The sequence below is a fragment of the Lepus europaeus genome, chromosome 19 (assembly GCF_033115175.1).
Source record: "Lepus europaeus isolate LE1 chromosome 19, mLepTim1.pri, whole genome shotgun sequence".
NCBI classification, from domain to species: domain Eukaryota; kingdom Metazoa; phylum Chordata; class Mammalia; order Lagomorpha; family Leporidae; genus Lepus; species Lepus europaeus.
The window spans coordinates 2,700,124-2,723,735 of NC_084845.1; the positions used below are offsets into that span (position 1 = coordinate 2,700,124).

The window sequence follows — 23,612 nt, forward strand, 5'->3', positions numbered from 1 at the left end:
GCCAGTGGATTTCGTGAGTCATTAGGGAGCTAACAGGCCTCAGACCAAGGTGAAGCCATAAAGTAGGAGCCGTCTCTGACTGGCTGAGCCACCGGGACGGCACAGAGCACCTCCTGACACTTGGGTTTTCAGAGGCTGGCAAGACCGCCTGGAATGCGTCTGACAGCACCGGCGGTCCCCTCGCGGGAGGGCTTGCAGATGCCCACGTGCGAGGACGCACACCCCAGGTGGGCAGTCATCGAGTAGGCTGTAGCCAGGTGTCGTGCAGGTCACCCCAGCACAGGGCCGACTCTGGCAAGACGAGGAGCACAGCCCTCCAGCCTGCACGAGGCTGACCGTCGGCCGCCAAAGACCCTCTCCCACCGGTTCACTCAGTTCTCAGAAACCCAAACACTGCTCACTGCTCAAGTGTTGCTTTCTACAGTATGTGCATTGCCTTTTTCTTTTATTTGAAAGTCAGAGTTACACAAAGAGAGAAGGAGAGGCAGAGAGAGAGAGAGAGGTCTTCCATCTGGTGGTTCACTCCTCAGTTGGCTGCAGCAGCTGGAACTGCGCCAATCCAAAGCCAGGAGCCAGGAGCCAGGAGCTTCTTCTGGGTCCCCCACGCAGGTGCAGGGGCCCAAGGACTCAGGCCATCTTCTACTGCTTTCCCAGGCATATTAGCAGGGAGCTAATTGGAAGAGGAGCAGCCAGGACTAGAACCGGTGCCCATATGGGATGCCAGTGTTTCAGGCCAGGGTGTTAACCCGCTGTGCCACAGCTCCGGCCCCAGGCATTGCCTTTTTTTTTTTTTTAATTTATTTTTGAGAGGCAGAGTGGATAGTGAGAGAGAGAGAGAGACAGAGAGAAAGGTCTTCCTTTGCCGTTGGTTCACCCTCCAATGGCCGCTGTGGGCCGCACGCTGCAGCCAGCGCACCGCGCTGATCCGATGGCAGGAGCCAGGTGCTTCTCCTGGTCTCCCATAGGGTGCAGGGCCCAAGGAATTGGGCCATCCTCCACTGCACTCCCGGGCCACAGCAGAGAGCTGGCCTGGAAGAGGGGCAACCGGGACAGAATCCGGCGCCCCGACCGGGACCAGAACCCGGTGTGCCAGCGCCACAAGGCAGAGGATTAGCCTGTTGAGCCACGGCGCCGGCCATGGGCGTTGCCTTTTAATAAAACAGATATTCTACATTTATCTCACCTTAGAAGTTAACCAAATTCCATGGAAAAACCCATTTTCCCAGAGAAAGTTCAGACCTCCTTTACTGGGTTATCCAAAGAGGTGGTTTGTTTTGTTTGTTTTAACCAGACCACCGGAGTTCTCCACTAGTCAGCTTCGAGTGAACCGAGGCCGCCGCGCGGTTTGAGTCTCTGATGGCATCTCCGTCTTCCAGACCCTGTCTTCCTGGCTCCTCCGGAGCCGGCCTCTCTGAAACGAACACCCTGGAGAAGCAGATGGCGGCGCTGGATCTCACCGACCTGGACCTGCTGTGGTTCCTCCAGACTCTCAGTGACAAGCAGTTCCAGAGCTTTAAGGACTGTCTGGAACAAGAGCCCCTGGTGCTGGGCCTCACGCAGCTCCCGCTGCTTCCGCTCAGGAGGGCCGGGCGGGAAGAGCTGGTCGACCTCCTGACAGCCACTTACGAGGTCCAGTACACCTGGATGATGGCCAGCAACGCGTTTGACGAGATCGACCGCAAAGACCTCTGTGAGAGGATCAGAAGCAGGCAGAGCCGTGAGTGAGGCCCTGAGCAGGGTGGGGGGCGGCAGCGGGGTTTCAGGAAGCTCGTTTCTTTTCTTCTTTCATGATTGACAGGCGGTTGTAGAGACATGATTGACGTACGATGGTGACTATCCACAATTCAGAGCTGGAGGTCAGGAAGAGCGGGCTTGGATTGGGGTGGGCTGTGGCCGGCTGGTGACTCGCCCGCTCTGCCCCTGTTGTCAACTAACGGCCTTTGAGAAAGCAGCCAGAGGCTGAGACCCCGGGAAAGTGCCGGCCAGAGGAGGTCCCAGCGTGGCGCTTTGCCCCGGCACAGCAGGGTCCACGCGGTGTTTCAAACGACCTGCAGAGACCGTGAGGATTCGCATCCCAGGGCCTCTGTGGAACAGGTCGGGTCCGGAGGCCCCTTCAGTCCCTGGCATGCCCAGTAGAAAGAAGCAGAGAAGCCAAGCCGTTGGGAGAGATCGCTAAGGTCCCGAGTTCAGTCCCTAGGGGGCAGAGGTGTAGCTGACTATGCATCCCAGGGTTTTTTCTTGTTGTTTCTCCGTCCTCCACCTGGGAAGACTCGGATTCCTACAGGGACCATCCAGGCAGGCGACACCAAGGTCCACTCGCAGCTGCCTGGAGGTAAAACAAGTCTTCAGGCTCACAGCAGGCTGAGGCTCCCTTAGCTGAACGGCTGGGTCCAGAGCATCTTAGCGTTTGCATTTAGGAAAACTGGCGTCGGCATCGCGATGTGTTTGGGGGAGGGGACCCAAGCCGAAACACAAGTCACTGATGCGTCACGTACGCCGTAGCTACCCCGAAGGCAGTGTTAGGGGACATTTCTGGCGCACCTGGGTTTGAACATCTCCAGTCCCACGAGGTCAGGAGGAATTTACTGCTGGGTGTATCGCAGCTCAGCTTTCGGCTCTCAGAGGCTCAGCCTGTACCAGCCCTTCGGCTCTTGTCCTCCTGACTGGTCTGAGCGACAAGAAGACTCCAGGCGGTCCTCAGCCGTAGCCCAAGAGAAGTCGCGTTAGACGGCTGCACACGCTGCGTGATGGCCGTAGGCTCTAAGAGCAGCCAGGTTCTCTGATGTGACGAGAAACCCTGGAGGTGGGGACCGTTCTGGGCCTCTTGGGACAGTCACTTGCTGACAACTATTTTTCAAAAAGGTGATGACTTGTGGCGGAAGCAGCACCCCCTCGCGGGCCTGGGCCTGGTGGGGTAGTGGCACAGAATGAGGGGTGTGGCCAGGGGTGTGGCCGGGAGCCATGGCATGTATCTCACTCGCCCACCTTATTTGAAAACTGAAAATGCTTTGACCTTTATCTTTTCACGTCTTCTCTCATAGGACGCGTTTATAATCAGACAAGATAAATTCAGTGTATAGCTGAATATTGAAAGAGTACAAAAAAATGAATATAGAAAAATAGAAACAACCCTGCTCTTATCACTAAGTGTTAAGATATTTTAAAGTAAAAAAATCTGAAACTGAGGCTGGTGCTATGATTGGCAGGTTGGGCTGCCTCCTCCAGTGCCAGCATCCCATATGGGCACCAGTTCAGGTCCCAGCTGCTCCACTTGTGATCCAGCTCTCTGCTATGGCCTGGGAAAGCAGCAGAGGACGGCCCAAGTGCTTGGGCCCCTCCACCACTTGGGAGACCAGGATGAGGCTCCTGGCTCCTGGCTTTGGCTTAGCCTGGCCCAACCCTGGCAGTTGTGGCCATCTGGGGAGTGAACCAGAGGATGGAAGACCTCTCTCTCTCTGTGTGTCTCTCCCTGTATCTCTCTGTAACCTTGCCTCTCAAATCAATAAATCTTTAAAAAAAAATCTGAAACTGTCCCCATGCTGTCCCTCCCAAGAGGTAATGACTTAGCAGGCTTCGTGTGTATCTTTCAATAAACTTATGTCACTCAGTGTATCAGATCGACTTTAGTGGGCACAGGGGTTATAATACATAAAAAGCTTCAGATAAAAAAAAATCCCATTAGCGAATCTGCCTGTTGGATGCAGGGGGTTAGGGGAGATGATTGTGTCACTGGCTAGTGAGAGACAGACGCTTCCCACATGGAGGGCCCACGGGCCAGCCCTGCAGAAGGCCTAGGGTGATCTGCGCTGGCCAGTGAGGTCCCAGACACACCACAGTATCACGGTGACGACCCCTGATGCAGATGACACTTCTTAAAAATGGGTACCTTGGGACCAGCACCATGGCTCACTTGGCTAATCCTCCGCCTGCGGCGCTGGCATCCCATATGGGCACTGGGTTCTAGTCCCAGTTGTTCTTCTTCCAGTCCAGCTCTCTGCTGTGGCCCAGGAGGGCAGTGGAGGATGGCCCAGGTGCTTGGGCCCTGCACCCACATGGGAGACCAGGAGGAAGCGCCTGGCTCCTGGCTTCGGATCAGTGCAGCACCAGCCATGGTGGCCATTTGGGGGCTGAACCAATGGGAGGAAGACACCTCTCTCTCTCTCTCTCTAACTCTAAGTCTAACTCTGTCAAATAAATTAAAAACTTTAAAAAAATAAAAATTGGTACCTTATTTCTATGTTAATGTAATATTAACACAGAGAATTCAGACTCTGTATAGCTCATAGATGTAATTCTAAGAATATAAAGATGATCTCCCACTCTCCCTCTCTGTTTTTCTTCATCCTCCTCCTCTTTTCTTTCTTCCCCCTACCCATTTCTTCATGTTCTAGTTTTAGAGGTTACATTTTTAAAAATCTACTTATTTATTTGAAAGGCAGAGTTAGAGAGGCAGAAGGAGAGAGAGAGAGAGAGAGAGAGAGAGAGAGGTCTTCCATCCACTGGTTCACTTCCCAGATGGCTGCAAGGGCTGGTGCTGCACCAATCTGAAGCCAGGAGCCAGGAGCTTCCTCCCAGTCTCCTGCACAGGTGCAGCGGCCCAAGGACACGGGCCATCTTCTACTGCTTTCCCAGGCCATAGCAGAGAGCTGTATCAGAAGTGGAGCAGCTGGGACTCGAACCTGCAGCCACATGGGATGCCAGCACTGCAGGTGGAAGCTTTACTCACTGCACCACAGCACTGGCCCCGAGGGCGTCTGTTGAAGGATCAAGAAGAAATGATAAGACAACTTCAGATTCTATTGGATGGCAGAGTTGGGTCAACTCAACCTCTTTGTGTTTAAGCAGCATGCGACAATATCCTAGTTTCTGTGTTTATGCTGGACAGCAGTGAGTAGAAATACTGGGTGAAACTGCTTTTACATTTTGAGCTTTTACACGTGTTCTGCATTTCTCCTGTGCTCGCTGGTTCAGGTCACAAAGAGATAGACAAAGTTCTCGTAGGAAGGAAAGTCCTATACCAGTGGGAACAATGCCCTTTTGCGGAGGTGCACAACTACTTCTACGGTGAAATTGCCATCAACACGTTACACGTACTGCAGAATTCGTATACGACTAACAGCATCTACTCAGCTAAGAACCTTAACGTGTTCCTGTTCGGAGAAGGAGCAATCGGGAAAACCATGGTGATAAGGATGGCGGTGCTAGGGTGGATCAAGGAGGAGATTTGGAAGGACACAATCTCCTACGTTGTTTACCTCACTTCTCACGAAATCAACCAGATCACCTGTTGCAGCTTGGTCGAGCTCATCTCCAAAGACTGGCCGGGTGGCCACGCTCCAGTGGCAGACATCCTGGCTTGCTCCAAGAATCTCCTGTTCATCCTTGAAGACTTGGACAACATAAACTGCAGCTTAAACGTGGACGAGCTTGCCTTATGCAGCGACAGCAGACAGCAGGTGCCAATGTCGGTTCTGCTGGCCAGTCTGCTGCAGAGAAAAATGGCTCCGGGTTCCTGGTTCCTCATCTCGTCCAGGTTCGGCGGCGAAACCACCATGAGGACGCTGATGAAGCACTCGGATTACTGCCTCACCCTACAGTTCTCGGACGAAAGGAGGAAGCTGTATTTCACCTTATTCTTTCGCAACGAGCAGAAGGTGATGACAGCTTGCAGGCTTGTACACGACAATGAGATGCTCATCAGCTTGTGTCAGGTCCCCGTGTTATGCTGGGTCACTTGTACCGCTCTGAACCAGCACATAGGCAAGGGCGATGACCTAAAACTCTCCTACCAAACACACACTGACGTCTTCACCCGCTTTCTTGCCGATACACTGACATCTGAGGCTGGAGCGGCAGGCGGTCAGCATCGACTGGTCCTCCTGGAACGTCTTTGCACGCTGGCCGTGGAAGGGCTGCTCCACGACACCCAGAATTTTAGTGACGAGGACCTCAGGAGTGTTGGTTTGACCGAGGATGATGTCTCCGTGTTGCAGGCCCTCAAGATCCTCGTGCGGTGCAGCAATATTAAAGACCGTCACACGTTCATACACTTGAAGGTCCAAGAGTTCTGTGCGGCCATTGCGTATATGATGGTACTGAACAGTTGCCAAATCCCCTCGGCCAGTAAAAAGCTCAAAGAGAAAAGGGAAACATACCCTGATTTCAGTCCAGTAACTGTATCCATCTTTGGACTTCTTAATGAGAAGAGGAGAAAAATTCTCGAGACGTCCCTTGGCTGTCAACTACTGGTGGAGCCGCTCAGACAGTACTTTCGGCAACAGGTGGCGTGTCTGAGTCACAATTCAAGAGCGACGGAATACCACATGCCCGTGTTCTACTGCCTCTTTGAGAACCAGGAGGAAGAATTTGTGAAACAGATCATCGGCTTTTTCTTGGAGGCTACTGTGAGTATTCGAACGAGCAGAGACCTGGTGGTTTCGTCGTATTGCCTGAAGCACAGCCAGACCTTGCGAAGACTGAAGCTGAGTGTGCTGTTTGTCTTTAAACACAAGGATCCCAACGTGAAGCTGACGGCTCGGTGAGTCTTGTGAAAAGCACAACTTCATTCTCTGTGTTCCTAAGACCTCCCCCCCCCCCCCCCCCCCCGGTGCCTGCTGACCGTGACGACGCTGGTACTGGAGAGACTGTAGAACTTAGAGTCCTCACTGATGTCTCGAATCAAAGCACCGGTTTGGACATCTCTATGCTGCAGTTTAAACCGGGTTTCTGGGTTAAACCTCAGCAGGACTGGTACTTGGGGCCACGGAATGCTTCGTGGTCAGGGGCTGAGCTGGCCGCGGGAGGCTGTTTAACGGCACCCCTGGCCTTGCCAAGTGTCTCTGTGAGGCTAGCTTGCCTCATGGTGAGAATCAGTATTTTAATCTCGGTTCTTCTTTATGTTGCGTGGCTCAGCTGAGGTTATCCTCACGGAATCGTGACAGGACACAACAGCAGTTCCTGTCGACTGTACTTCCTAGTAGTTGGCATTTTCACGTCCAAAGGCACTTGGCATTTTCACGTCCAAAGGCACTGTACTCGATCGGTTGTATCTTGTCTGACCTCAAAATTACTTTCTTCATGGGTCTGGATGTTATTGTTCCTACCTGGCCATATTTTATTTCTTCCCACCTGGTACTCGGGCTGAATCGGTGAACAGCTACTCTGAAAAGAGCCGTTAACGTGTGGGCTGGATTGAACGGATTCTACTGTGCGGTGACGTTTGTGTTCTGTGTAGTCAGGTGAGAAACCTCGCCTACTGGAGAGATATCTGCTCGCTGCTCCACACCAGCGAAAACCTCCGGGAGCTGGAGCTCTGTAACAGTGAACTTCACAGCACCTCGGAAAGAATTCTGTGTAAATCGCTGACACATGCCAGCTGTCGGCTCCAGACTCTCAAGTAGGTGCCTCCAATCCCAACCTCCAATTTCCCCGAGGAATAACAGGACCCTCCTTTTCATTTTCTGGTCTGGGATCATTCCAAGTGATAAAAGCAGTACTGGAAACAAACTAAACCAGGTGAACAGAGCATACGCAGTGGGGCTGCGGTGGGGTGGGGAATTCCTGAAATTCCTGGCCGTGTTTCAGAAATTAGAAGATGGAGATGCTGTGTCACACGTTGTCCGGGTGAACAAAGATGCTGTATCACTTCATTTTTGTTTTTTGTTTTTTAAGATTTATTTATTTGAAAGAGTTACAGAGAGAGGTATAGACAGAGAGAGGTCTTCCATCCACTGGTTCACTCCCCAGATGGCTGCAACAGCCAGAGCTGAGCCGATCTGAAGCCAGGAGCCAGGAGCTTCTTCCAGGTGCAGGGGCCCAAGGACCTGGACCATCTTCTACTGCTTTCCCAGGCCACAGCAGAGAGCTGGATCGGAAGAGAAGCAGCCAGGACTAGAACCGGCACCCATATGGGATGCCAGCACTTCAGGCCAGGGCTATACCCACTACGCCACAGCGCTGGCCCCATACTGTATCACTTTGGATTGTATTCAAGCACTTGTAACAGAGTAGCCTTCTCTTCCCCAAGGGCAGCTCTTGTGCACAGGGCTTGATTTTCCAACCCACACAGAGGCCTTGTGGGAAGCCTATGGTAGATAATCCAGCAGGTCCAGTCTGTCTCGGTCTAGGGCCCCATACACCTCTCTTAGCTATCTGCAGTGGACCTCCTAGGATCAAGATGCCCTTGGCCATGAGATTGGTGAAGCCCCAGGCACTGGGCCTGCCCTGAAGGCAGGAAGCAGCAGGAGGAAGGGAGGGGCAGGTGCGCCTGGAGCGGGGCAGGTGCACCTGGAGCCGGGCAGCTTCCCTGCTGGAACTCTTGCTCGGATCACTTTGGTTCGCATCTCATTGACCTGCTCCTCCTGTCATCACTTAACCTTGCAGAATGCAAAGAGGGGCTGAGAAAGAAGTCTTTATTCTTGGTTGCAGTTGGAAATAGTAAAAAACTGGAGTTGTCCTAAAGAAGAAAGCAAACAGACCATCATTGCATTGGGAACAATGCCTCTGCCTGTGAAGTGGGGGCCATTTTGAGATCAGATTGCTCTACTTCCAGTCCAGCTCCCTGCTAATGCTCCCGAGAAGGCAGCAGGAGATGGCCTTGGGCCCCTGCCACCATGTGGGAGACCTGGAAGCAGCTCCTAGCTTCAGCCTGGCCCAGCTCTAAGCCAGTATGGCCATTTGGGGAGTGAACTAGGAAATGGAAGAGCTCTCTGTAACTTGGCCTTTCAAATAACCAAAAAAAAAAATAATAATAAAGAAAGAAAAAGGTTTTTTTAAAGAAGCAAAAGTATGTCGGGGTGGGAGTCCACCAGCTTCTTCCCCAGATGTCCGTCAGAATAAGGTGAAATCTTGTCAAACGTCGCTGAGCAGCCAGCACTGGCCTGAGTTTGTTAGCAGCTCTGCAGGAAATGGTGCTGAATGACTCAGTATGGCCAAACACAAGGGGGTGTGATGGTCTCGGAGCCTGGCAGCCCAGAGGCCAGCTTTATTTGGGTAGAAGACCTGCTTGGCTGCAGGTCTAGTCTAGGTACCTGGGTTCTCTCAATGAATGGGAAATAGATGCCCCTGCTGCTCATCCAGTGAGATTGAACACGGACACACATGCGTTTTAAGACAGATAACAGGTTATGGGGAGAGGGGAAGAATACCAATGAATGTTTCTTACGAGTATACTTACGTGGTGGGGGGAGGGGTTCATGTACTAAGCTCCAGAGAGGTGAGATTGGCCACAAAGGAAGAGATGAATTAGGTGGATGGTCGGTCACAGAGCGCCCCTGGGAGAGTGGTCCACGGAAGAAGGCTTGGTGTGCTCAGAGGAGCCCAGAGCCCCCCGTGCGCAGACCGCTGTGTGGGGGGTGGTCTCGGGGACATAGCGCATAGGTGTGTTTGGCATCAGCAGTATCAACGATGGATTTTTCTGGCATGGGGGTGGGGCTTGGAGCAGACATACCACAATATGAGTTGCATTTTAATAGCTCATGATGGAATCCGGAATCTGCTCTACAGTGCAGCAGGCTATGAGAAAACCTGCCAAGAAGGTCCTTCTCTGGGTGATCCTCTCTTCACTGGAAGTCTCCTCTTTATCTTCCACAGGTTGTCAAATCTCACAGTGGGTTCTGAATATGACGACTTGTTCAAGGCTATTGCCCAGATCGAGAGCCTGACTTTCCTGAGCCTGAGTCGCATGGACATGTCCCCAAAGATGTTTTCACTTCTGCATGAGATGCTGGATAGTCCAGCGTGCAACCTTCAGCACTTGTGGTGAGCAGCGCTCAGCCTGTGTGCCAGCGGCACGACCGGGCAGTGCCGCAGATGCCCCTGAGATGGTTCTACCGCTGCCTCCTTGGTACCACTCACTCCTTGATGGCCTTTTCGCAGATGGTTCTCTCCTGCCAACATGACTCCTATCATTTTGGTTGATTTCAGTTTCTACATAGGTGATCTTTTCTGTAATTGGCTTGACGCCTATTTCTTTAATGGTCTAGTTCCTCTGACCACTCAGAGCCCTGCCGGGGTCTGCAACCTTACCCAAGTATGAACTAGTGTAGGATGAGATTAGAAGCAGAGGTCTCTACTGACTTCCCAGTGTAAGTGTAGGTATCCTAGCACTTGGTGGGGACTGATTGCACTTGACAGAGAAACGGCGTAGAAAAGAGCCCCACTTACTCCACTCGAATTGTTCTTGCAGCTTGATGAAATGTGACCTGAAAGCTAGTGTGTGTGGACACGTCGCCTCGCTCCTTGTCGACAGCAAGAAGCTGAAGAAGCTGACCTTATCCAACAACCCACTGAAGAACGATGGGGTGAAGATACTGTGCGACGCCTTGCTCCACCCGAATTGTACTCTGGAGTCGCTGGTGTAAGCTGGCTTGGGCAAGCCCACCACTTAGGAACTGGGACTCGGGTTTGAAAGTCCGTGTGTACAGCCAAGCACCGGAGGGGAAAGCGCAGGGAAGCCTGTTAGCTGAAGAACCATTGAGTGTCTGAGCTTGGGCAGGTCTGGGTTTGTAGTCAGCATTGCCGATGAATATACAGCAGCAGGCTGGCATGAGGTTTTCTCAACTTGCTCTTCACCACCTGGAGCACAAGGTCACCATACAACTGACCTTACCACCTTGGAGAGGGAGTTCAGTGTGGTGCCAACACGATTCCACATGTAGACCCTGGGCTACAGCAGCGACGTGATGAGAGAAGGAACCTGCGTCATTGCCTTGACAGGAGCACAGAGGCCAGGTGTGGTGTGGGACGTGCTGTATCCAGGAGCACAGGAGGGAAGCCGAGGAGTGGGGCTTGGTGCTAGACCGCCTTGAAGTTGAGGTCTATTTTCCTAGCTTTTCTTTCAAGGTGGCCGGTGATGGGATCCTCCTGTGCCTGTGCCTGTCCCTGTCAATTGTTTCTATCATGGAAGGCAATCTCTTTCTCTGCTCTGGGGAAGTTTCTAGAAAAGTAGATGTTTCAGGTGGTCAGGGCACAGAAAATAGAGCAAAGGCAGAAAAAATAGGACAGAAGTAAGGCATAGATGCACAGATGAAAAGGTGGGAGCTTGCACTAGTGCTCAGAAAGACAAAATGGAATAAGTAACTAGATGGGTTAAAGGACATGCCACCTAAATTCAGTTTAAATTAAATTCAGTTCTAAATTACCAAAGGTTAAAGAATGCAGTAGGGCTTATTGTTTTCAGACTACATGGAGTTCCCAAACATGACAGTCTAAACTGAAATGGTATTCCTTGCGTTCTCTATTCATATATGTTTCTATGGAAACATGTATGTGTGTGATCACAGGATAACATCGTGAACCCTAGTAGGATCGCATAATATTGCTTTATAATTGTTTCCAAAATCCCAGATTGTTGGAGGATATTTCTGACCCCCACAGGGATTCCGTAAAAAGTGATTGCCAACTTGACTGAATACATGCTACGAGAGAAGGAAACGTGGAAAAAGGGCGCCGGATCACTGGCTCGGCACTGATCCAAACAGGGCCACCCTCATCTCATCTTCACAGCTCACAGCTTTGAGATACAAATCATGTCCCAGAAAACTCACCTATTTAAGTGCGTAGTCAGTGAATTTTTAGCACACGGTTAACGATCACCACAGTCTGATTTTAGAACACTTGCCCTCGTCCTGTGAAGTTGCTGGCACGCACTCCTTCATAATTCCCATCTATATTTCAAATATTGCAGATATAGTCAAGCTCAAAACATTTTTTTCTCTTAATTTTTTTTAATTTGACAGGCAGAGTTGGACAGTGAGAGACAGAGAGAAAGGTCTTCCTTCCGTTGGTTCACCCCCCAAATGGCCACCACAGCTGGCGCCAATCCGAAGCCAGGAGCCAGGTGCCTCCTCCCGGTCTCCCATGTGAGTGCAGGGCCCAAGCACTTGGGCCATCCTCCACTGCACTCCCGGGCCACAGCAGAGAGCTGGACTGGAAGAGGAGCAACCAGGACCAGAACCAGTGCCCATATAGGATGCTGGCGCCGCAGGCAGAGGATTAACCTAGTGAGCCATGGCGCCGGCCCTTTTCTCTTAATTTTTAAGTAGGCAAGGAATTTCCAAATCCAAAAGCAGGGAAAGAAATTGTAGTAATCTAAGGAAAATGTCTAAAAATTCACATTAGATTTTGACCAAATCTTAGTGATGGAAAATATTAGCTTCCCAGTCAGCTGATAGCATTGGCTTTGGAAAAACTTTGACAAAAACAACAGAGGGGGTTTCTTTAGTTTTTCTTATTTTTTGACTTTACAAAAAAAGGTGTAATTTCTAAAAATTGAACACAGTTTTCTACACAAAGAGAATACAGCCAGTGTCACTGGTGTTCTGATGGCCAAGACAGCATACGCAGAGCCCCCGTGATGCACAGCCCCATTCCTCGGCTTCCCTCCTGTGCTCCAGGATACAGCATGTTCCACACCACACCTGGCCTCTGTGCTCCTGTCAAGGCAATGACGCAGGTTCCCCTCTCTCATCACGTCGCTGCTATAGCCCAGGGTCTACGTGTGGAATTGCATTGGCTCCACACTGAACTCCCTCTCCACAGTGGTAAGGGGTTGTGTTGGGATCTCATGCTCCAAGCTGAGAACTCTGATTAGTAAGCATAATAATACTTAAAAACGTTGTCTAGAATCTAGTAGGAGTCGGTAAAAGCTGATATTTGACTTCTAACACAAGTTCGACATTCAACAAAGCTTAAATAGCCAAACCTGTATTAAACGTTATTTTCAGTATGATAAATGTAGCATATTAAAATAGACCTTACCATTTAGAGGTAACTGTGGAACTATTCACAGTGAGAAACTGGGGTGCCCAGTGTTTGCTTCAAAATGTGGCTGAGAAGTGGGTAAGGTTCAGAGAGCAAACAAGACTGACCATGGACAGAATGTTGCTAGGGATGGTGCAGGACCCAATCTAGCGTTGTCTGATGTTTGAAATACCATTTTAAGAATGATGTAAAACCACCCAGGTACTCTAGGAAAATATCCTAATGAAGTAGATTGAAGATATAGATGGCAAATACATATTAAGATATTAATAAGTATTACATGTTGTTGATGTAATCTTAGCTATAGGGTCACGGTTTGTTAAATAGTTTTATAAAATGTTATAAAATGATATTGCTAAGCTTAAAATCCTAGAGGCACAGAAATCCAGATCTTGTCATAGATGTGATCATTTCTTGCCCATGCATAGAACAAAAGAAATCCAGAAAAGCCATGACAATACTGCTTCATGAGTACAGTTGGACCTGAGGGTTGGGTGCCAGGACCCCAGGCACATACCAAAATCTCCAGTGCTCAGGTCCCTGAGCCATAACCTACATGCATCCTACCCCACACAGTGCTTTAAATTCCCTTGAGGTTACTGCTGTGACGATGCCAAGGCTGTGAGGTAGCCACGCTGTGTTGTTACGAGAACAAGGGCAAGAAAGAAGCCTGTGTGCCTTCAGTACAGACTCAAGACTGCCTAGTGTTTTTGATCCATGGTTAGTTGACTTCGTGAGCTGAGGATATGGAGGGCTGTGTGTATTAAAATCTGAATTTCATATCAGTTCCATATGCCACAGTTTTCTCTATTTCCCAATCATTCACAAGGTGAAGACCATTTCTAGCCCATGGGAGCTAGATCTGCCCACTGGCTGCACTTCGCCAATCCCTGCTCGGGCTTGTCTAATCCCCACATAGGAACAAAGACCCAGGGTGGTGATGTCCACGTTTTTTAAAGAAAACAGCTAGAGATAAAGATTGGAAACGAGTGAAGCTTTCAAACATTGGCGATAGATTAAAACCACGAAAACGGCAATGGTGGGCGCCACAAGGTGGGTTTGCCAACCCACAGCCAGAGGGTTCCAATGCACTGCCCATCTTCGCTGTCTTAAGACTTTTCAATAGTTCCCTTATTCACTTGGAAGCAGCAAAATAACTCTGCTAGAATCATAGAATTTTTAAACCAAAAGCAATCTTAGGATTAAGTCAAATCAAAAGCCGAGTTACTGAAGTCCTCCGACTCTCCAGTCGGTGGAAGTGGGAATGTGACTGTTCCCATGCCCTGCTTGTGGCGTGCATCCTGTATTTGAGCCTCTGCACCACGTTAGGTACTTTCTAACCCTTCTTGTCAATGGGAAAGTGACGGGTGGCCACGCGGGGCTGGGGCAGCAGAAGGCAAAGCGACCTCCGAGGGCCTGGGGTGGGCGGCCACACGCAGCCTTCCCTGAGCCGATTCTGCTGTCGCTGACGCGCGGCTCTCTGCTGGTGTTCCCACGCAGGTTGCTCTTCTGCTGCCTCACCGAAGCGTGCTGCAGCTCCATCGGGAGAGTTCTTCTGCTCAGCAAAACCCTGAAGCATCTAGACCTGAGTGTGAATTTCCTACAAAACCACGGAGTGTTGGTCTTGACCCTGCCTCTGATGTTTCCCACCTGCAAATTACAGGAGCTGGAGTAAGTTCCCCTGGCTCCCTTGGAGGTCCGCATCCCTGCCGGGTAAGGGGTGAGTGCTGGAGCAGCCAACAGAAGCAAGGAGACTTGAGCAACGCTCCCCGTGACAGGCAGCATAAAAGCAGGGCAAGATCTGATTGTGAAACTAAAAGGGCAGAGAGTAAAAATCCCCGAAGCTCAGTGTCACAGAGACCCAGCTAGCAACGCTGGGGTGGTGGGAGGTAGTGACGCAGGAGGAGGGCCCCGGGGAGTCAGCCCTGCCCTGGCCCCCGTGTTGGTGGAGGAGGGGAAACGTGGGGGTAGACAACAATGAGGGCATCTGTGTTTGGCAATAGCTTTTTTGGAAAAAGGGGGTGTTGGGAGCGTAGCTAGTGGGGAGACAGCGGAGCTGAGCCCACTGGTGTGGAAGCATCGAAGGGTGCTTCAGAAAGTTCATGGAAAATGCAGTTAAAATGTTTATTTTGGTGAAAAAATCTGAAGTCCATGAATGGTCTTCTCATGTGTATTCTCATGAATGTTTTACAGATCCTCGACACACACACACATGTACACACTAACACACACATGCACACACGTACAGTCACACGTGCACACACACACACTGTGCTCCACCAGAGGGCGGCCTTGGTCACGAGGCAATGGCCTTGGACTAAGCTCTCGGGGGAGGCAGGTACAGACACACACATACACACACATACACATGGACATGCACATTCACACATGCACACACACATTCCCACATGTACATAGACACTCACATATGTGTGCACACACACACTGTGCTCCACCAGAAGGCTTTGGTCACGAGGCAATGGCCTTGGACTAAGCTCTCGGGGGAGGCAGGTACAGACACACATGTACACACGTACACACTCACATGTGTTCACATACACACTGTGCTCCCTTGGTCACGAGCCAATGGCCTTGGACTAAACTCTTGGGGGATGCAGGTACAGACTGGGCAGGGCCTCGCCTCCATGCCAAACAACAAACATTCTCAACTTCTGAGTGGATGAGAGACATCATCTCTCTGAAAAACAGTTACTGTGGTTTTTATCCGTTGGAGATACTTACGTTGAAGTCGTATTTTGAAAATGTAGCTCCAGTGTCCTCCTTCGGCTCAGAAATATGAAAAATGTAAATAATAAACACGTGTACTTCTCATAGGCCAGCAGCACCGTGGTTCATGAGCTCCTGAACAGAAATGCCCAATGCACTGTGATAATTTAATCAGCGTTAGGGTGTCCTCTTATTTGAAATGTGTTTTTGACGTGTAGTTACAACCTAAATCCACGTCTCACTTTAATTTGGGAATAGGCGGGTCGGTGGGAAGGTAGAAACTCTGGGGGCCTCCTTTCTTCTACAGTCTTGGCTCTTCCGGCCTCTCCTAGGAACCTGTCTTAGGGAGCGTGGCATAACCCTTGTTTCTCTCCTTTGGTTTCCATGGGTGCTCAGTAGGTTGAGGTACATTCCCTCAGTGCCGTGGAGTAGGAGCCAACATGCGTTGTCTCTGAAAGATAAATACTGTTTGCAGCTTGGTGGGCCACATGGCCTCTGTTACAACCGCTCAACTCTGCCAAGCCGATGAGCAGCCGTGAACAAATCGATCACTGAACGGATGTGCCAGGTCCCAGTGAAACTCGCCCTGCAGACCCAGGAGTTGTCAGGATTCGGCTCACAGCTGCGTTTCACCTGTAGACCCCAAATGCGATGCTGCGCTTAGTCTTCAAGTCTACCCACCCACTCGGTCTGGGCTGGGGCCTCTCCTGAGAGCTCCCATAGTCATCTCAACCTCAGCATCGTTGGTGGCACTTCCTTTGCCTCTCAACTTGAAGATGTGGCTGTGCTCTGTCACTGCAGGTGTGGTTGGCACGTCGTTACTGCTTCACGATTGTTTTTTTAAATGGGCTTGTACATTTTTTAAAATTTGACAGGTAGAGCTTACAGACAGTGAGATAGAGAGACAGAGAGAAGGATCTTCCTTCTATTGGTTCACCCCCCAAATGGCTGCTATGGCCGAAGCTACGCCGATCCAGAGCCAGGAGCCAGGTGCTTCCTCCTGGTCTCCCATGCGGGTGCAGGGCCCAAGCACTTGGGCCATCCTCCACTGCCCTCCTGTGCCACAGCAGAGAGCTGGACTGGAAGAGGAGCTACAGGGACCAGAACCGGCGCCCATGTGGGATGCCGGCGCTGCAGGCAAAGGATTAACCTAGTGTGCCATAGCACCAGCCCCTTCGTGATTATTAAATAGAGAATACGCTTAGGGTTTTCTAGAAACTACTTCCAAAGTTACTCAGCAAATAATTACGAAGTGTGTACTAGTCAGCAGACGCTCCTCTAGGTGGCTTGGATACATCAGTGAACACACAAATCCAATGTCTTAAAGGATCTTGCTTTGGCACTGTGGAAGACAGAAGATAAATAAGACATGAGCACATTATGTATCGTTAGGCTAGGGACCAGCAAATTAGGTCATCTGGGGGCCCGGTCTAGTCCTTAGCCTGTTTCTGAAAATAAAAGTTCTGAAACAGTCATTCTTGTATATGGTGTCTGCAGGTGCTTCTGACCTATTATGGCAAAGGTGAGCGGCTGTGGCAGATACCATGGGGTCCATGACGCCTAAAATGTTTATCATATGGCCCTTTATAGGAAAAGGCTGTTCCCTCCATCGGACATGAAAGGTGCTATGGGAACTCGGAACATAGTGGCCATTTCTTTTTGTTTGTTTGTTTTTCAAAGATTTCCTTTATTTTTTTTTTAAACGTCAGAGTTACACAGAGAGAAGGAGAGGCAGAGAGAGAGAGAGGTCTTCCATCTGCTGGTTCACTCCCCAGTTGGCCACAATGGCTGGAGCTGTGCTGATCCGAAGTCAGGAGCCAGAAGCTTCCCCTGGGTCTCCCACGTGGGTGCAGGGGCCCAGGGACTCGGGCCATCTTCTACTGCTTTCCCAGGCCATAGTATAGAGCTGGGTGGGAAATGGAGCAGCCAGGACTCGAACCGGCACCCATATGGGATGCTGGCACTGCAGGCAGCAGCTTTACCCACTGCACCACAGAGCCAGCCCCCATAGTGGGCATTTCTAAGCAGGATCCATCAGTGTAAGCCTCATTGACAAGGGGACACTGGAGCAGCACCTTGGTGCTGATCTCGGTGGTGCAGTCCACTAGGGTTGGGCTTTTAGGGGAGGACACTGGCCAGGGGGCCAGGGCAGAGGGCTGGCACATAAGCATCCCACAGTGCTGGGTGAACAGTGAGAAGGGCAGGAGGATGGGCAGTGAGTGCAACTGTGGCAGTAGAAGATGTGGGCAACACGGGCAGGGAAAACAATGGCAGAGCGGGCGAAAACACGCACAAGTGTGAGGACTTGGGGAGGAAGAACCATGGGGCGCATTTTTGGTTATAAACGCAGTGCGTTTAGCTCTGTCAGTACTGTCGGTTGTTGACATGAACACTGGACGGTAGAAGAGTGGATCTCAGTAGAGTTTGTCCAAAGTGATCGTTTGGAGCTCAGGTTCAGCATCGTGGAAACCTGGGTTGGAACTGTGACATCCCGCTGTCTGTGTCCTTAGATGAGAGAGGCTTAGCGTGCCCTGGTTCCAGCTTCCTTGTTTGTCAAATCTGGATAACAGAGACCGCAGGCCCAGTCAGCAAGTCACGAGCTTCAGATGGTGCCGATACGTTTTATGCCATCTGTCGACATTGACACTGCTTGTGTCCCATCGAGCCCCTTCTTCACGAATGTCGTAGACGGGACCAGGAACTTGGCCCTCCGTGACATGAAACCTTTGAAACCGTGGCCACGACTCAAACTCTCGCTCGCCTTTTGCAGGCTGTCTGGCTGCTTTTTCAACAGTGACGTCTGTCGGGATATCGCCTCCGCCATCGTTAACAACCAAAACCTGAGGAGCCTGGAGCTTGGGAGCAATCACCTGGGAGACGCGGGCGTGACGCTGCTGTGCGAGGCCTTGCGACATCCCAGCTGCAAGCTGGAGAACATCGGGTGGGTACCTGGCGGAGACGTCGCACTCTGTGTTCAGAAAACCTCAGGCAGGGGTGAGGACAGGACCAGGCTGGCTGGGAGGGGAAAGCTCAAGCATGGTGACACCCTGCTGTGTGATACGCTCTTTGTCCAGCGCCTCACAAACATCAAGTTCACACCTGTCGACTCTGCGTGTCTCTCTGCGAGGACTGGGTCCTGTCTTACCTGGGCGTCTCCTCGTTGCAGGCTGGAAGAGTGCATGCTAACCAGTGCCTGCTGCGAGTCTCTCGCATCCGTTCTTAGGAGCAGCAAAACGCTGAAAAGACTGAATCTGCTTGGGAACAAGTTGGATGACAAAGGAATTGTGCAGCTTCTTCAGGGCTTGGGCCAGCCAAGCTGTGTGCTTCAGACCCTGGGGTAAGCGGATGCTGTTTTCCTGGCGTAGCGGGCAAGTCTGTGTTGGGATGGTCGCGAGTATATGAGGTGGTAGTAAGCCCTGTTGCCAGCTTCAGATACCTTAAAATGAGAATGCTTTTCCCTTGTTGCTATGTCGAGAATGCGTGTCAGACCTTTAGAGCGTAGTATGTTGTTAATGTTGAGTAAAGTGTAACAGTTGGTACTTCCTGTTACGTGTGATCTAGGGAGGAAAACGCCCTATACGTCAGTGTTCTCTGTGTTCTTTGCTTGGGTCCTTTATTTTAGAGAACTTACATAGCCAGCTCTCAGCCCAGCGTTCTACAGCTCGAAAACAAAGGTCGCCTTCCTTTCTGTGTGAACTGCTGTGCAGCACGTTTCTGTCAACGTGGGGTTTGACACACTTCTTACCTCGTGGTATGGGAGCCAGGAGTCCCGTCGTAGCTTTGTCGGTCCCAAGGATCTCTGATGAGGCTGCCATCCACGTATCATCCACACTGCTGGTGTGGCGTGATCCAGTTTCTGTCGGGCTGTTGGATGGAGGCCCTTGGTGCGTGGATGGCTACTGGTGGAAGTGGTATCTTATTTTTACCTGTTAGATGCAAACTACAGATCCCACCTACACTCAAGGGGGTTTTGCAAGGGTGTGGCTGCCACAGGAGAGGATCAGTGGAAGCCATCTTGTTTTATCTTTTTACAGATTTACTTACTTGAAAGGCAGAGTTACAGAGAGAAGGGGAACAACAGAGCCCTTTGATCTGCTGGTTCCTTCCCTAAATGGCTGGCCACAACAGCCAGGGCTGGGCCAGACTGAAGCCAGGAGCCTGGAACTCCATCCGGGTCCCCTACACGGATGATGGGAGCCCAAGCATCCAGACCATCTTCCACGCTTTCCCAGGCACGTTAGTAGGGAGCTGGATCCGAGTGTGGCAGCTGGCACTGAAGTCAGTGCTGATGTGGGCACGGTGCCGGCACTGTGGGCGACAGTTTAACCCGCTGCACCAGAACACCGGCTGCCGGAAGGTATCTAAAAAACTGCCCACCATGAGTTTCTTCCATACTTTGTCCACATATCTAGAAAGTTGCGGGGAAACCTAGGATTCGGTTCCTAGTCTATTATGTTCTTCAGTCTTTAAACATTTACGTTTTCTGATTAACATTGAACAATTGCTTAAATGTCAAGGCTACAGGTGATATCCTTAAGAATGTCCACAGTGTGTACCGACCGGATTGAAGCAGTCACCCGTTCGCTCTCCCCGTTTTTACTCTGTCCAGAGTCGTCAGTGTTCAGGTTGCTGTGCCTTGGATTAGAGACCCCGGAGTCAGTGTTTGGGTTGCTGTACCTCGGGTTAGAGACCCCGGAGTCAGTGTTCGGGTTGCTGTGCCTCGGGTTAGAGACCCCGGAGCCGTCAGTGTTTGGGCTGCTGTGCCTCGGGTTAGAGACCCCGGAGCCGTCAGTGTTTGGGCTGCTGTGCCTCAGGTTAGAGACCCCGGAGCCGTCAGTGTTTGGGCTGCTGTGCCTCGGGTTAGAGACCCCGGAGTCGTCAGTGTTCGGGTTGCTGTGCCTCGGGTTAGAGACCCAGTACAAGTATCCTGGACTCACCATGCTCAGGCACAGGCAGGGCGTTGCATTTCCCACTTGGCTTTTCTCAGATGGAGAACCAGGATATTTATCTCAGGACGCTTATGGTTAGGTCTGACTCAGTCTGCGTGAGACTTGGCTCTGAACTGTTTTCCTGTATCCTCCCCGAGTGACACTTTTCCATAGGCACAAATATTGAGTCACAAAGATGCATAGAAAAACTCAATTCAAACACCACAACCTTTCCAAATCCTTGACTCCCTTTACCCAAAGCTCACCTCATCTTCCAAATTGCAAAACAGCACAATAAATGCAGCCTCTGTTGGCCACGCGAGAAGTTCCATGATGGGAGGGATTTCTTCCTATTCAGTGTTACGTCCCAGCACCTACGTGCTCAACAACGCTAAAGAGAAGGAATGAGTGGAATTGGGGTAAGAACGGTATTTCGCGCAGTGTTCACAGATGGAGGGGTGCAGAGTACGTGAAGGTGACCATGAATCCCTCCCTAGGCTTGAAGAGAGGACTTCAGTGTGAAGGAGCAGGTGTGCTGTGTCTCCAGCTGTGCTAGTGCATTGTCGTGGAAGGCTTTGACCCTCGGTGCTGGATTCTGTGAACCACGAGTGGTGCCACGTGTGATGAGGCTGCAGTGAGCTAAGTTTGCCAAGACTGAGTGCACAGCGATACGGAGGCCACGAATCCCAACTCCACCCTCTTCGCCCTGGCTCGTACTCCAAACCTCATGGAGAGACCTCCTAACTCAGTGTTTCTAGTCCGCAGGCAGCATGGGATCCACCCCCCCAGTGCCCAAAGGGTGATACATGGGAGATTAGTAATTAAGGTAGCAAGATTGAAACAATGTAGTTCAAAAAGTTCACATAAAATGGAGTCAGAGGGGCCGGTGCTGTGGTGTAGCAGGTAAAGCTGCCACCTACAGAGCCAGCATCCCATTAGGGCGCAAGTTCTAGTCCTGGCTACTCCACTTCTGATCCAGCTCTCTGCTGTGGCCTGGGAAAGCAGTAGAAGATGGCTCAAGTGCTTGGGCCCCTGCACCCATGTGGGAGACCTGGAAGAAGCTCCTGGCTTTGGATTGGCTCAGCTCAGGCTGTTGTGGCCATTTGAGGGGTGAACCAGCAGATGGAAGACCTCTCTCTTTCTCTCTCTCTTTTTGCCTTTCAAAAAAAAATAATTTTTTTTTAAAAAATGGAGTTGAGGGCTGGCGCCGTGGCTCAATAGGCTAATCCTCCACTTGCGGTGCTAGCACCCCGGGTTCTAGTCCCGGTCAGGGCACCGGATTCTGTCCTGGTCGCTCCTCTTCCTGTCCAGCTCTCTGCTCTGGCCCGCGAGTGCAGTGGAGAATGGCCCAAGCCTTGGGCTCTGCACCCGCATGGGAGACCAGGAGAAACACCTGGCTCTGAGCTTCGGATCAGCGCGGTGCGCCAGCCGCAGCGGCCATTGGGGGGTGAACCAACGGTAAAGGAAGACCTTCCTCTTTGTCTCTATCTCTCCCTGTCCACTCTGCCTGTCAAAATAAATAAACATTTTTTAAAAATGGAGTTGAAAGGCAATTTTGGTGCCAAAAACTTTTGAAATCTGTGTATATGTGGGATCTTCAAAAAGTTCATGGGAAATGCATAATATGAAAAAATATGGATTTTAAGCTTTTTTGCATCAAAAGAAAGTTGCCTTTTAAGTAAATTTTTCCATGAACTCTTTGAAATGCGCCTCAGTAACTTTTTGAAATAATGGGATTCTCCCTCTGTATTTCCTCAGGCTGGAAGTGAGCAACGTGGGTGCAGAAACCCAGAAGCTGCTGCAGGCCGTGAAAGAGCGAAATCGCAGCCTGGAGTTTGTGAGTCAGTCCTGGGCCAGGCGAGAAGGCAGAGGGGCCGGTGGCTGCGCTGACTGTCCGAGTCCTTCAGAGCCGAGCTCTGCGAGGCAAAAGGAAGCCTGGCACTTAATCACCTCCAGAATGCCCAGGCAGTTCAGACCCTTAGAAGGGTCTGCCGCAGGCAGTGGGCAGCCCCCTCAGACGCACTGTGCATGACGTGTGTGATGGAGACATTGGCCACAGCTGGGCTGCAGGGACGTCGTGGGTTTGCTGTCCATCCTGCTCGTCCTGGGCCCCTGCTGACGTGAGCCGCTCGCTGGTGCAGTTCCTACGTGTTTTCACAGTTCTGAGAGGATTGTATGAATCAATAAAGGTTAAAATGCAGCGGGGAACGCCTGACACATCGTTGCTTCGTCACAGGTCTTTGCGGGGTGACACGGGAGGAGCGGGGTCGTTTTGTGGTCCTGTCGGGGGAGTGTCATCGGAAGTCTCTCCAAGAATCCCGTAAAAGGAAATGGCTCCTTCCTTCCTTTCCATGCCGCCTCCCCGCTCCGATGGCTGCTGGCGTGGCTTCTTGCCCGCTCCGTCTGCTCACAAGCCCGCGAGCGTGTCCCGTGAGGTGAGCGCTGGCCCCCATGAGCTGCCGATTCTCAGAGCCTCTGCTTTGTCCGCCCCATTCCAGGGGAGGGGGCACGCGCTGAGCCTCCTCCCATTCCCGTGGTCCCTCCTGCTGTAGTGCCCTATTTACCTCCTTCCCGAGATAATGGCACAGGGAAGTCAGGAGATCAAGTTTCCCAGAGGGAAAGGGAGAAATTCTGTGCCAAAGAATTGAAATAGAGCTTCTAGGACCCAGAGATGCTGTCTCCTCTCATGGTGCGCACCCCCCCCCCCCAAGAGGAGCAGGTGGATCGATGGTCCTAACGCGACCATCCCACCTCTGCAGTCCCACAAGTGGGTGGCTCGGTAGGTTAATGCCATGTGGTTTGTTTGTTGCTGAGTTTGCGCTCCTTACATACTGATATGGATCCTCTATCTGAGGCATGGTTTTCAAATGTTTTCTCCCCTTCCATCAGTCGTCCTCTTTGCTTTGCTAATTGTTCCCTTTGCCGTAGAGAAGCTGCTTGACTTGCTAGAATCCCATTAGGCTTTGAAGTCTAGGCCAATGTCTTCTGGTATTTCCCCCGTGTTTTCCTCTGATAGTTTCAGTCCTCAAGTTCTTATTTGTGATCCATTTTGTTAGTTTTTTACCGGGTGTAAGGGATCTTGTTTCAAACATCAGCATGAGTAAATTCAATTTTCCCAGCACCATTTGTTGAAGAGACCATCCTTTCTTCAGGGAATGTTTTTAGTGTGTTTGTCAAAGATGAGTTGGTTGCAGG

At 51.1% G+C, this 23,612-nt stretch overlaps 1 protein-coding gene across 1 annotated transcript; it reads left to right on the forward strand.

Annotated features, from left to right (window-relative positions):
* Nucleotides 1-1,437: 1,437 nt before the first annotated feature.
* Nucleotides 1,438-22,449, forward strand: NLRP11 (NLR family pyrin domain containing 11). Its single transcript, XM_062177605.1, has 9 exons — nucleotides 1,438-1,717; nucleotides 4,972-6,538; nucleotides 7,235-7,396; nucleotides 9,592-9,759; nucleotides 10,187-10,357; nucleotides 14,263-14,433; nucleotides 18,260-18,430; nucleotides 18,656-18,826; nucleotides 22,176-22,449. The coding sequence occupies exons 1-9, from the start codon at nucleotides 1,438-1,440 to the stop codon at nucleotides 22,447-22,449; spliced, it is 3,135 nt and encodes a 1,044-aa protein (XP_062033589.1).
* The last annotated feature ends 1,163 nt before the right edge of the window (nucleotides 22,450-23,612 follow it).